We start from the raw sequence: 13,902 nt of genomic DNA on the forward strand, positions 1-13,902 counted from the left end.
GCTCACTGGCTAGCAGGACCGCCGCCCTTCCTGTCGAGGCGTTGCACCAGTACTCCCTAGATTAAACTGTGACGGAATACAAGACATTGTACACCAATAGGTAAGGAGGGATTTGAACCCCTGACACCGTGGTTTGTAGCCACTTGCTCTAATCCTCTGAGCTACAAGTCCCATCCCATCTCCACTGGATCTGTTCCGAGAGTACTCTAAAAACAGAACCTTTCCTCTACTCAAGCCATGTCATACTTGGCACATCTTCTTATCATGTGAATTCAACAAAAGAACATGGTAAAAAGTAAAAACAGGTACTACTCTCCACAACGCTTTCACGAAAGGAAGAGCACACAATACCTGCATATATTCATGCAATTATAGTCTATTTCATATGGTATTCCATAAACAAAACCATTTTCGCTTATGGAAACCTAATCACATTCCAAAAAGAAATGTTGCATAATATAAATAGATGGATTACTGACTTGAGCAATCATGATGAGGAAAATTGGAAACTGGAGTTGGTTATAGATGAAACCAAACACTAAGGCACCGTTTGACAATGTTTTGTTTTTGCCATTTTCTGCGTTTTCTTGTTCCAAAAAACAGAGAAACAACCTAAAAAGCGTTTGATGAAGTTATTCCGTTTCATCCATTTCTAGAAACATAAATCAAAATTTATGCCTATTTACAATTCTAGAAATAACTTTGATGAAACAAGTCTGACTTGTTTCGTCGTTTCTAAAAAGGAATTTGAGAGAAAAAAAAAAAAGGTTGTTGTGCCCGATAAATCTCTCAATTATTTAAACCTAAAAAGAGGTAAACGAACCTTCTCTCCCTTTTGGGCATCCAATGATACTATTGGGTTTTTTAGTGACATTATGTCTGCAAAAAACATTTCGAGAATCGGGTTTATCAAACAGCAAAAAATTTGTTTTTGTTTCCGGAAACGTGAAAAGCCGCTTCTGCTATTTCTAGACACAAAAACAGTAGAAAAGTTATCAAACGGTGCTTGAGTTTACAAGTTCTCAATCATCTGCTTCCACTCATAGATGGGAGTAGGTGAAATTCCTTTGCTATAGGAATTTGGGTTTCCATGTGCTGTTGGTTATCTTCAATTGAACTAAATTTGGGGTCATTCTAAACCCTAGAAGGAAGAGAAGGGGTGTTTGTGTGGTGATAGCTTGCTACTCCTGGCTGTGAGCCATACGATTCTATTCCATGGCATTAAGATTGAATCCATCACAGTTGAAATATTTAAGGAAAGCATTGTCGAAATTTGAACAAGACAGACTGCAGAGATAAGACAAGAATGCACATGCTAGACGTGCTCCATAAAATTAAGGCTCCGTTCCGTTCCGTTGTAGAACTTCAAAAAGATTATTGTAACCATCACCCCATGTGACTATATCACCAACTCTAAATCATTCCATATTTGGTTATTAAGTTTCACTTTATTTTGCATCCAAAATCTTTTGCTAGAAAATATTAAGATAAAAATTACATGTAAAATGTATCATTACTAAATATGGTAAAGAGGAAATATCACTCCCCTCCACGGTATCTATATTTTTTTAATAGTGTAGGGAAACTTGATATTTCGGGGAGGGGAATGATATTTCTTCAATGGTAAAAATTTAAGTAGTTTATACAATTACATGAGATCATATGAGGTAATGGTTATAAAAATTATTTTCCAAGTTAGAAAATTTCACTTTCCTTCTCTTTAATTTCCCTTACAACCAAACATAGCTTTCACTTTTTGATCGATTATTTTACATATAAATAAACTTCCCTAACTCAACCAAATACTCAAAATTAATCTCCCTAGGAAATAATTCCACTTTACATATAAGAAATTTGCATTTCCCTTGCCCTAAAGGTTCAACTTCTTGATTCCCATGCTTCCTGATTTTCAACAACCGATCCAACGCAAGTATTTTATCGCAGTTTTGGATTCTCTAGCAACTCCACTTATGATCTCATATGAATTTAACCTGGGCTGTCAGATTTTACTGCCATCACTTCGTATTGTTCCCATGCTTTGCTAGAATTCACAACCCACAAGTTAAGGTGACTGAACAAGGAACCAAACTTGTATTATAATGAACTACTCTCCTAATTGGCAGCACCTGATTCACTCAGATTGAAACTTCATGGCTATTCGGATTCTCTCATTTGTAGCAGAAAATTCCAACAGAAAGTATACAGATCTATTCCCTAATTGAAATTCACTATCATAGAGCCAAAAGAGAACCACTTGCATCCTTCCCAAACAGCCTGCATCATTTCATACATGTTTTTCGGAGGTGCTCATATCATTTCGTACGTGTATATATTCACTTGTTTGGATGAAACATTTGATTTATTCAACTATAGGTATCCTGAATATATACAATAGAAAATTTCTCTCCCAATTAAAAAGAATAGAAAAAAAAATTTACACGCAAAAAGAGTTCATTCAGTTCTGCACTTCTGCTGACAATTCAAAATGGAACTTGAATAGTTGAAAAGAAATGGCAAAAGCTACCACATAACAGGAACAGACAGATGCTTGTGATATTAAGGTAACTTACAGTCAAGATCTCTCTATGCTCACACACCCCGTCCAGAGTCCTCAATCATCATTCCTTTGAGGCTCTTTGCCAACCAGATTGCTGTCTCACGTGGTGAGACTTTATCCTTCCCAAAAGGCTTCAAAACAACTGCAAGCTCTTCCAATCTATTGTGCTGCAGCAAATCTGCAGACAGCTCTAGCAGCCCTTCAAGTGCATCTGCCCTCTGCCTATAAGATTTCACATCCAAAGTTTCCTTTACAGCGTTCCCATCTTCCTTGACCCCAGTAACAGTGGCCTCAGATGAGTTCGCATTTGTTTGGTCAGAGCAATCAAGTTTTGGACTTGATGCTGGTGGTGCAGGTAGGTTCCTTTCTTCAATTTCCTCAGTTTGGTTCCTCACATTGATTTCCTTGACCCCAGAGCTATCTGAAAAATTCGATTTCACAGTTGTTGCCTCCAAGCAATTTGATGACTTAAAAGTTGTCAGAGGTATTTTGTTCCTCATCTCCACCTCTTCCCTTACCACGTTTAGTAGCTTCCCAACATCCATATTGTGAACCCCCATCTCCATTGTTTCCATCACAGGCTGCTCGTTCCCAACACGGAAGCTGCTATGCCGTATTACGTGTATGACATCATCAAAGGCCGGCATAAGATGAGCAGCAGTTGGCTTCTCAGTCACTGAACTTGCCATGACAGACACCTCTGGATGAAAGTTCTCTTGGGTTGCTAAAATGGAGGGTGTGATTTCCGTCATAGATGACAGGAGTTCCCTCACAGTAAATTTGTCACTGCCACAAAGTGGAGGATGGTTTGACTGGGGAATCATACCTGATCTACCACTAGGCCTGGTTAAAGAGACCTCATCTTTGCAGACATATTCCTGGTGAGAGCTTGGGAAAGAGGGCTCAACGTCTGTGCTTGAACTCAATTCATCGATACCTGATCTACTATTAGGCCTGGTTATAGAGACCTCATCTTTGCAGACATAATCCTGGTGAGAGCTTGGGAAAGAGGACTCAATATCTGTGCTTGAACTCAATTCATCGTTGCTGGCAGCAGTTTCCTCATGATCTAGTTTTGTCCCAAATGCCGTTGTGCCTGATATGGATACACAATCATCTCCATTGTTTTCTACTGACAGATTTTCCATCCTGGTAGAGTTCAGATATGAAGGAACCAAACGACTAGATGGATGATCTTTGGAACTCTCAGCTTGAGGTAGTCTCTCATCATGATGAACTTTCACATTTGACAGACGAGACTCATTTTGTTCCTTGAAATCTGACAAATGGACAGCTGCTACCTTCTCATAATGCTCAAAACCTTGCATTGACCTTGGTGAAGACGATGAATTGCTGTGTTCCTTTGGATGAGTCTCCGAACTTTCAGTTTGAAAGAGACTCTTATCAGGATGAAGTAGCAGATTTGATGAATAACAGTTGTTTTGTTCCTTTATAAATGTAGAAGAGGCAGGTGCTACCTTGTCACAATGCTCAAAACCATTAGTTGACTTTGACGATGACAATGGATTGCTGTGTTCATTTAGATGAGCCTCTGAAATTTCAATTGAAGGAAGATTCTTATCATGGAGTGACAAGTTTGACAAGCACGAGTTTTTGTGTTCCTTCAAATCTGTCAAAGAAGCTACAGCTACCATGTCACAAAGCTTGAAACATTGGTCCGACTTCAATGATAAAAATGAATTGCTGCATTCCTTCTTATGAATCTCCAAACTTTCAGTTTGGGGGGGTCCCTCATAATGGTGAAGTATCAGGCTAGATGAACAAGAGTTGCTTTCTTCTGTCAAGTTAGTCCATGGGGCAGTGATTTCCTCATTGCTCTGCTCAAAAAATTGAGTTGACTTTGATGATGAGAGTGAGTTGCTACTGTCAGTTTGTGTTCCTTCGGATGGTCCCACTGGAGATTCAGGCGCTAGTACAATTTGTGGGGCATGATTGAGACCATTGGGTGCCAGTTTACAAGTCGTTTTAGGATCTTGTCTAGCCTTAATTCGGCCTGGTTTCATGTCATTGCTCACAGCAACTGGGGTTTCAAGCCCAATGCATTGCTCAAAACCTAGAGTCAACTTTAATGATGAGATTGAGTTGCTGCTGTAAGTTTGTTTCTCTTTTGATGCTCCCACTAGAGTCTTTTCAGGCATCATTACAATCTGAGTGCCATGATCCAGACTATTGGGTGTCAGATTATGAGTCATCTCAGGCTCTGGTGTAGCCTCACTTGGGCCTGGTTTCATGTCATGATTCGCAGCAACTGGGGTTTCAAGCCCAATAGGCTTCAGTCGTCCTGAAAAGGAAGATCGTCTGGCCAGACCGTAAGGTGGAGTCTTTTGCCTTGTCTTAGCCAGTTGTCCATCTTCTGCAGAATGTTTCACGGGCCCAGGGGTTGACGTCCCATCATATTTGGCTTTTGTCTTTGGTGCAGGTTCAAAAGTTGGTAACTGTAACAGATAAGAGAGTATCAAGACAAGCAGATTCAAATATATTAAAAAAGCACCCCAAAAAGGAAAAGGGAAAAAAGGTCATATTTCTACTTGATGCTTCAAAGGATTTGACCCAGGGATTCGTTTCGCAGAATCACTGCTCCCGTTTGCTGCCCCAGTAGCTGGTGTCTCTGCATTAGGCTTGAAACCAGAAGGAACAGCACTGGATTTCACAACTTTTGGTGATGCTTCTATATTAGCTTTTTGGCTCAATACACCTCCAGCCTTTAAACGGTTGCCTCTCATTGGGGAACTGTTCTCTCTAAGTTTTCCCTCTTCTTTCAGAGACATTGGTATATTCTTGATACTTTTTGGTTGCTTTGATTCAACTTTAGGTCTCTGTGCATCATGCGATGGTTTCATCACCTCCTCATCTGCTTTGACAGTGGATCTGTGATTGCCATGTTCATTGCCTAAAATTGGTTCATCATAGTCCATTCCATCATCAGTTGAAGCCATATCTGTGACAGCAGCGGCCTTATGATTGCAGTTGACCATCAATTCCATCATGTTTTTCTCACCTGAAATTAGGCTACCTTTATCACTGCTAGAAGTGTTGCTGCTTTGGCTTTCAGCCATGCTCTTTTGAGCATGATGTGCAGTGGAGATTGGCTTCTCTGGGGAACAGGCACTAGGCAGAGTAGAAGATATACGGTATTGATCAACATATGGCTGCAAATATGGATGCTTTATGATCTCGGATGCCTGATCAATGTTTAGACATGCATTGTTAGGCTACCTATGATGAATACAAGTCTCAAACTTTGCTATAATCAAGGAAAGCCTTACATTTGGCCGATGCTCTGGGTTTTTTCTCAGCATGCTCTTGATAATTGATTTCCTGCAGAAAATGACAATTTACAAATTCTGGCAACAATTTCCTAAGATATACATCAATTATGCTACCTATTACCCAACATCGTATCACACATGATAGTGCAAGATCTAAGGGAAATATATAAAAGGAAGAAACAACAGTAGATCACCCAGGTATCCAGCAAGACAATGATATCTATAGTAGCAATAAGTAAAATAAAATAAGCATAAATATCAGGGGAACTGGCATCACTCTGAGACTTACAACGTAGGGGAATAGCATGCAGGCAAGGGGCCGATGGAGGAATGGTTTATCTTACTTATCAGTCCTGCCATATCCTGTGACCACAAGCATAAAACCAATATAAGTAAATATTCCAGTAGAAATAAACTGAACCACAACAAGCTCAAGACTTCATATGATGCTAAATACAGCTTAAAGGGTTTCAATTAACTTAACAGATGAGTTCAAGTCACTGCATAGTGGCTTGAAGATACAGAAAAAAAATTAACTTAACAAACGACTAATTAGATGGGTAATTAACAAGTCAATTTCTAAATGGAAAGGATCACATCTCTGTCCGCAAACACAGAAAAGGATTTCTATCATCATGACTTAAATATACAGGAGATCAGATTCTCTCAGACAATCCACATGCAAATTGACTTCCTCTAAAAAGTCCACAGGAAGAACAAATCACAAGCAACTCTCAAGGAACGTTTAAACTAGCCTCTACGGCCAATAATCATGGGAAAGGCTATATTGAGGAATGTGGCACAAGAAATATCAGCAATGTATTGTTTCTGACAAGATGTCACAAAATTCAAGGAAAGATAAGCCAATGCTTTAATTCATAACTGAGATGACAGAAATTTAATAAAATGAATAAGTGTGGTTGGCAGTCCAGAATATATTATCTAATATCAAGTTGAGCATCCAGAATCAAAGGAGCATAGGTAACAGATCAAACCTGGGTTTTTTTTTTTTTTTTTTTGGGGGGGGGGGGGAGCTAGAAATCTCAGAAGTGTTGACTCCATAGGTAATAATAAGGTAATGAGAAAAAGAAGCCTGAAAGGCAGCGTGGCCCCTGCACCCAGGCACAGGAGGAAATGACCGTCCCGCCCCTCATGAAAGGTGGAAATCCCACCCCTGTTGATGCTTCCACGCACACTCCCATTGTGCAGTGTCCATGCTGCCTTTCAGGGAACTTTTCCCTAAGTTTATTTACTCAATTTGCCTCATTAGTTTTAGAGTCTAACAAAAGCTGACCTACAAATCCATGCAACACAGCTTGTAATGAGACCATAGAGGGGCACCACATGCAGCTGGTGTTAGAGTTTGTGTACTAAGAGTAGTTTGGGAACTAGTTAAGTCACTTGTTCTCTTATATTGTAATTCTTCTTTTTTCCTTTTTACCTCCCTAAAGAGGTGTATATATATATATATATATATATATATTAGTGAAGCAATATATGTGTTAGAGAGATCATTATCTCAAAACACAACATTCTACCTCCATATCTCTTCTTCTCCTTCCTCCTCCTTCCCTAACCTTGTCTTCTCCTCTCTTCTTCTCTTGTTCTCTTCTAATTTCTATATTCTAACTGCTGGCACGAAGACTTAGAAAACACAAGCTGATTAACCAGTTCTAATTAAGGAACTCTACATGCCAGGATTAAACCCATTTCTCCTCACCACAAAACTATCACAGTATTACTTTTGAGAATTCATACAACAGTAGATTTGGAGGAAAGAACTTGAAACAGGCTATAAACAATTAAACATAAGTTACTGAAATAGTAAATTTAGCAAAAATCTCTAGTCCAACTTTGACTTATCCTTTTCTTATTTAATAACCTCACCGCCTTTGCAAGGGGAATAATAAAAGTGTGAATCCCTCTGGTTCGGCAGTGGTAAACCAGAGATGGTCCTAACTCTTAATCCTTGGCAAATTTTCACAAATTGGCCACTTTCATACTCAAACCTGTCCCTTCATACTGGCAACCAAGCTTTTGTCATTGCACCAAATCATGGACCCTTTGAGAGTGCTGCAGGTACACTAAAATTATATACATTCATGCCCCAATCACAGGGTCATAATGCTTAGGCCACATGGAAAATCTGAGCCAAATAAGTCCAGATGTCATAGCAGAGCCCCAAGGATCTTCACAGATTACAAAATATAATTGAAACTAATATGAGCAACTAGATCAACATGGTTAAGACCATAAGAGAATAATATAGCTATACAGTTCTAAAATTCTATCTCCAATGCACTTAACTGGTGCCTTGATAATTTGTGCTGTTTTTCAAAATCCAATAAAAAAATCTCAATAAACCATGATCAGAATCCTGATATTTGTCTATGTATATATTTTGAGAGCCTGGAGGCTGTAGAAAGGTTAGAATTACAAAATCTAATGTCCAAAATTGTATGGCCTTTTCTTGTTGAGCTTAAGACTACACACAAATACCAATTACCAACTATCTTGATTCATGTGAGATGTTATAATCATCACAGAATTCAGAACAACTTTATTTCAATTCATACAGAAATATAAGAATTGCTTAATCACAAAGGGCATGAGATGTATCTTACAAATGCTTTAAAGGCAGGGCGACGTGCCGCCATCTCATATATACAGCACCCTGTCCAACCATAAAGAAATTAGAACTAAATCATAGACATAAACAGTAGTCAAAAGAAAAGGATGCCCATACCCAGAGACCAGATATCAGATTTGAAGCCATAAGGGATATCAGCAAGAAGTTCTGGACACATGTAATTAGGAGTTCCAACAACCTAAATATAGATGATACAAAGCCAATTGTTAATTCCCAGTAAATATGATATAACATGCTATTGTTACCTCTTTAAACAGGGTTTTTTTTTTTTTTTTTTTTTTTTTGGGGGGGGGGGGTGGGGGTATGGCCCTCCAAGACCAATAACCAAGCAAGTAAACAATCCCACGATGTGGCAAAATTGATTCCCTAAAATATCCTTTGCAAGTTTAAAATCCAACATCGCGTATTTATCACAACACTAGGCCATAAAAGTTAAAGTTTCCAAATGTATTAGAACCCCCACCCAAAAAAAAAAAAAAAAAAAAGAGAGAATGAAAATTGCTTCTCATGGTAGCTCACGAATGAAGCTAAACAAAGGAAGATTCTGGGATTCCTGCAAGGTCAAAACAACCATACATCAACCACCTTGCATTTAAACAAACATGATGGTTTTCCATACATTCTTTCCTGTTCAACAAACTTCAGAAAGAGAGTTATAAATTAAACAATATATCCCATACGAGGGAGTAGAACTTTCAAAAGTCAATTAATACCCATAGGAATTTGCATGGAGTCTCTTATCCCTAGAACAATAACAATAAAAAGGATATGCAGGCCAGCAATACAAATTGACATTAAAAAGAAGCAAAGGAAAATTATAGATACAGAAATGAACGTACAGAGGAAGCCAAATCATCTGCCTTTAAAGTTTTAGCAAGTCCAAAATCCCCTGAAGAAACAGAAAAAGTCTTTATGAGAAAAGAAAGGATAAGAGCATGACAATTAATCAGGTATGGTTGCACAAAAAGACTCCACCTAAAAAGAAGGGTCAATATGCACTAACCAAGGCGGACATCCTGGTCCTTAGTGAGAAAGATGTTGGAACACTGAAATGGTATTGCTGAGAAAATCAGTGTACAGTTTTCAGTGGTGAGAGAAAATTCAAACATTTGCAAATAATTCACATACCTTCAGATCTCTATGAAGAACATATTTTGAATGCAAATATTCGACCGCCAATAGCAATTGTGTGAACCACTTGCAGAGTTTCTGTGCAGTACCAACAATTGTCAAGAAATGATGTTAACTCGAAATTGAATCATAACCAACACAAAATGGGGTAAGTGGCTATACCTCCTCTGGAAACAATGCCCCATTTGATCTTTTCATCAACTCAGCCCTGCAAAAGGTGACAAGTAACCAGTGTCAGAATATAACTAACCAACTACACATTTCGATTCAAGCCTAGGACATTTGAATAGTACTTCTGAACAGTACTCACATGTCTCCGCCTTCACAGTATCCAGTGACGATGCAAACATAACAGCCCTACATTAAACTACCTAATTCAGGACGACACCAGTAGGAAAAACTTAAGAAGATGAATGCATAAATTACAAATTATGGGATTCTGACCTTTTCTACCCATGCTTCCTTGAACTCGACAATGTAAGTGTGCTGGATTCGTGCAATGAGAGCCATCTACATTCCAAACGTCCATTTAAATGAAAAGACTTCTTCCCCCAAACAACAAAAAAAAAAAAAAAAAAACCAGGTAAAAGACAAGCAAACCAAAAGACGCTCATTTGGCATACCTCTTGATGAGCAGATCTCCTGCAACGATCGGTCTGTCTAGCTAGACGGATTTTCTTCAAAACATACCTGAAATCAGGACAACGAAAACGAATCATCAAACACAAATATTTCGAAAGATGACACATTTAAGCAATAGCTATAATAGCTATGATGCCTACTTCTTCTTCTCCAATTTGTGATTGACAAGGATTGCCGCTCCAAAAGCTCCTCGACCGATCTGCTCCATGATCTCATACTGATCCATCCGAGACTCCATGACTTGAGCCAGTGAGAATCCAAACCAGAAATCGTTTGGAAGCAGATGAATTAATCAAACTCAGAGTGTTTTCTTGTAAAAAAAAAAGCCTTACAGTTATTCCTTACAAATCCTTATCAAACTTCCCCGCTTTAGATGCTTTAACCTCAGATCTTACACAACTCCACTTCATTTTCGATCAGCACCGAAATTGTCTTCCCTGAAGCGAAACAAGTCTGTTTACCCAATTTTTACTCACTACGAACTGTAAACAGCAACTCAAAACTGGAAATCTCTCAACCAAACAATCTTGAATCGCCTACTTCACTGATTAACTTCCATCACTTTTTTCAATACTAAGCCGTCAGTCTTCTTCAACACTATGAATGAAAATAAGCCTCTACGGAACCTTTCCTCTCACCTTATACATTTCGATTTCCTCTCCAGATTAGCGATTTCTCCTCGGCTCATTCAGAGAAAATGGAAATCAAATAAAGTTCTAACCACTGAACGAACGCCTCTCGAAGATCTTCTCCATTGCAACTCTTGCAGTCCAAATACCACTCATCTTCCTCCTTCTTATCCTGTTTGCTTTTCCAGCCCTTTCTCCTTCGATTTCAGTGAGTTGCAGAGATTTCAGAGCCGTAAGAACTTATATAGGATCCACACTTCAAAGCGAGCTACAGAGAGATTCAAACCAGGGTTATGGATTAAGAAGGAATTGAGTTCAAAAGGAAAAACTAGAAACTACCTTATTAGTAAAAGACTAAAACGAGGAGTGAGAGAGAATGTGATTTGACGTTTGAAGACGTTATGTTATTTTCCCGACTCATATGAGACTCGCTGAGAGGATATAGACTAGAGAGAGAATGAGACGAACCATTAATGGACTTTGCTCATGGCCATTAATTAGAGAGAGAATGAGACGATCCATTAATGGAGTTTGCTCATGGCCATGCTTCGTCTCACTCCGACAGCCATTGTTGGCCCCCACAAGGGTTTACTCGCGTTCCTTCTGGAGCACGTTTGCATATGAGGGTAATTTCGGGAAAAAAATAAAAGTTTACTCTACGTAAACGCTCCACGTGGCTAATTATCAACTAATCCTAAAATACACTACACGTGTCCAAAATTCAGGGTGGTAGGACTCTGTATTTCATGCTCTGCAGGGTAACAGGTAACTACCAACTGAAACCCTCAATTATCTTCCCACTCTACTCTACCAATCATTTCATGTTGTAGTAGTAGAGCTTACGTTCAAGGGTGGGACCTGTGTACGTTAGCATTATTCTTTGCCTCGACAAGAAATCTAGATCGTCCGTTTGATGGACTACTTCTTTGGTTGACCTTTGGGTTAAAAGATTCGCAGCCGTTAGATCAAGCGGAATAGTTTAATACAAATAGAAGAGCAGCAGTCACTATAGCCAAATTGAGAAAACCCCATGTGAGTTGACATCAAAACTACTAAGATACCAAAAGGCACGTGCTTTGCCATGCCACTTGGTAATATACTAACGTACGCCAAATGTTGGGTTTCGTGATAGCATGCGCCACCTGCCATGGGCCCGTGTTTGTTGTCGCTATTCAACAGTACTATCATGCGTTGATGTGATTTGCGAACTTACACAAGCGCAGTAAGGCTATGTTTGTAGCCGATAGAAAGAAAATACGAATTTAGAAAAGAAAAGAAGAAAAAAGAAGAAAAATGGTGAAAAAATAAAAAGAATATATATGTTTGATTACTAAGCGATGAGAACGAAAAAAAAAGAAAGAAAAAAAAAGAAAGAAAAAAAATTAAAAATTTAAATTTTATGATAGAAGGAGAAATACATAGAAAATCATTGTATAATCATTTATTTTTGTTTAATTATGTTTTCATATTTTTTTTATGTTTTCTTATATTTTTTGTAAAAGAAAATTTAAGAGAGCAAAAGAAAAATTTACAATCTTTATAAGGAATTTTAAATTTAAAAAATAGAATTTTATCTTCGATGAAGACATAAGAGGGTAAAGTATAATTCTTAACCTAAGAAAAAAAAAATTACAAAAAGTGTACTCTCTTCTTCTCTTCTTGGCTATGAAACGCAGCTTAAAGGCGTATTTTTTTATATTTATACTAACATGCGCCGATGGTTTTCGAATCTGGTCTTGTTCTTATGTGATATGACGTCGTTGCTTTACGCAAGCAAAGTTGACTCAGTAGAGTACTTGTGCAGTAGAGGACTAGAGTAGTAGTCTCTTCTGTCCAAGTACCTTATAAGGCATAATAGCATCTTTGACCAGTGGGAGAAGGAAGGTAACCTAAAAGCTGGGGAAGGGGGCTTTACTATCATGCGCATAAGGGTTGGAACACTTTGCCAGGTCCATTGTCTATGGAGCTTAGCTGACTGGGTGGTTGATTATCATAATTCATGAACGTGCTGCTTCGGGTATGAGCCAGCTTGGGAGTGTTTTTGTTATTATTTTTTTGAGAAAATTGCATTGCCACCCCCTGAACTTCAGTCGTTATTCAACGCCACCCCCTGTACTTTTCGAAACGTCAAAGCCACCCCCTAAAAATTCAAAAAATTTCAAATCGGTCCCTGCCGTTAACCGACCGTGAGAAATGAATGAAAACCGGTTAGTTTTTTTCTAATATACCCAAAATACCCCCACCCTGAGTGAGAGGACAATATTGCCCTCTCCTTTATTTCCTATCTTCTAAACCCATACCCATCTCACATCTCTCCTCTCTCCTCTCTCATCTCTCATCTCACTGCTCACTCCTCTCACTCACTCGGCCGGACAAGAAGACGAAGACCCACCGGCCGGACATTTTTAAAAGTTTTTATGCATTTGAAGTGCTAATGTCTTGTTCACTCTTTGCAGCTTTCAGCAACACATGCAGATAATAGTCATTCCTCAAGACCAATTAGAAGTAGTTCAGTTACTCGCCCTTCCATATCATCTACTGTGCACCACAATACCTATTCCTCCAATTCTAACAGATCCTCCTCAATGCTCAATACCAGCTCAATGTCAGTTACATCTTCTAGACCATCTACTCCAACTAGCCGCTCAAGTTCTACCGCAAGACCTATAACTCCATCTGCCCGTCTAGTGCAATCACGTTCATCTACTCCTGCGAAATCCCGGCCAGCTCCCACTAGTTCTTATGGAGAGAAAACCCGAGTTACCCAGAACTCAAGACCATCAACCCCAACTAACAGATCTCAAACAACTGGAAACTTGAGTTCTATATCGGCTCGATCAAATTCACGGCCATCAACTCCCACTCGTCGGACCGCTACTCCAGCTCCTGCTTCAGCTCCAGCAGCAGGTCGCTCCATTTTTGTGGGACGGGTCCTTCCAAATGGCCGGAATTCAACACCACCATCTCGAAAAAAAAAAACAATTTAAAAAAAAAAAAAACCCC

At 38.9% G+C, this 13,902-nt stretch overlaps 1 protein-coding gene across 4 annotated transcripts; it reads right to left on the minus strand.

Annotated features, from left to right (window-relative positions):
* Positions 1–2,340: 2,340 nt before the first annotated feature.
* Positions 2,341–11,366, minus strand: LOC122058030 (serine/threonine-protein kinase Nek5-like). 4 transcript variants are annotated; one of them, XM_042620420.1, is made up of 15 exons: positions 10,603–11,366; positions 10,411–10,487; positions 10,252–10,318; positions 10,073–10,138; positions 9,939–9,985; positions 9,791–9,836; positions 9,626–9,706; positions 9,501–9,543; positions 9,337–9,386; positions 8,594–8,675; positions 8,472–8,521; positions 6,137–6,210; positions 5,845–5,896; positions 5,107–5,760; positions 2,341–5,013 (listed from the first exon to the last, which is right to left on the minus strand). In XM_042620420.1, exons 2-15 carry the CDS (start codon positions 10,476–10,478, stop codon positions 2,590–2,592), a joined length of 3,804 nt encoding a protein of 1,267 aa, XP_042476354.1. In that variant the 5' UTR covers positions 10,479–10,487; positions 10,603–11,366; the 3' UTR covers positions 2,341–2,589. The 4 variants fall into 4 exon arrangements, with proteins under 4 accessions (XP_042476354.1, XP_042476355.1, XP_042476353.1 ...); XM_042620421.1 differs by having other exon boundaries at positions 5,107–5,468; positions 5,577–5,760; positions 10,411–11,366; XM_042620419.1 differs by having other exon boundaries at positions 10,411–11,167; positions 11,239–11,344.
* Between the last annotated feature and the right edge of the window lie 2,536 nt (positions 11,367–13,902).

Source organism: Macadamia integrifolia, chromosome 12 (assembly GCF_013358625.1).
Source record: "Macadamia integrifolia cultivar HAES 741 chromosome 12, SCU_Mint_v3, whole genome shotgun sequence".
NCBI classification, from domain to species: Eukaryota; Viridiplantae; Streptophyta; class Magnoliopsida; order Proteales; family Proteaceae; genus Macadamia; species Macadamia integrifolia.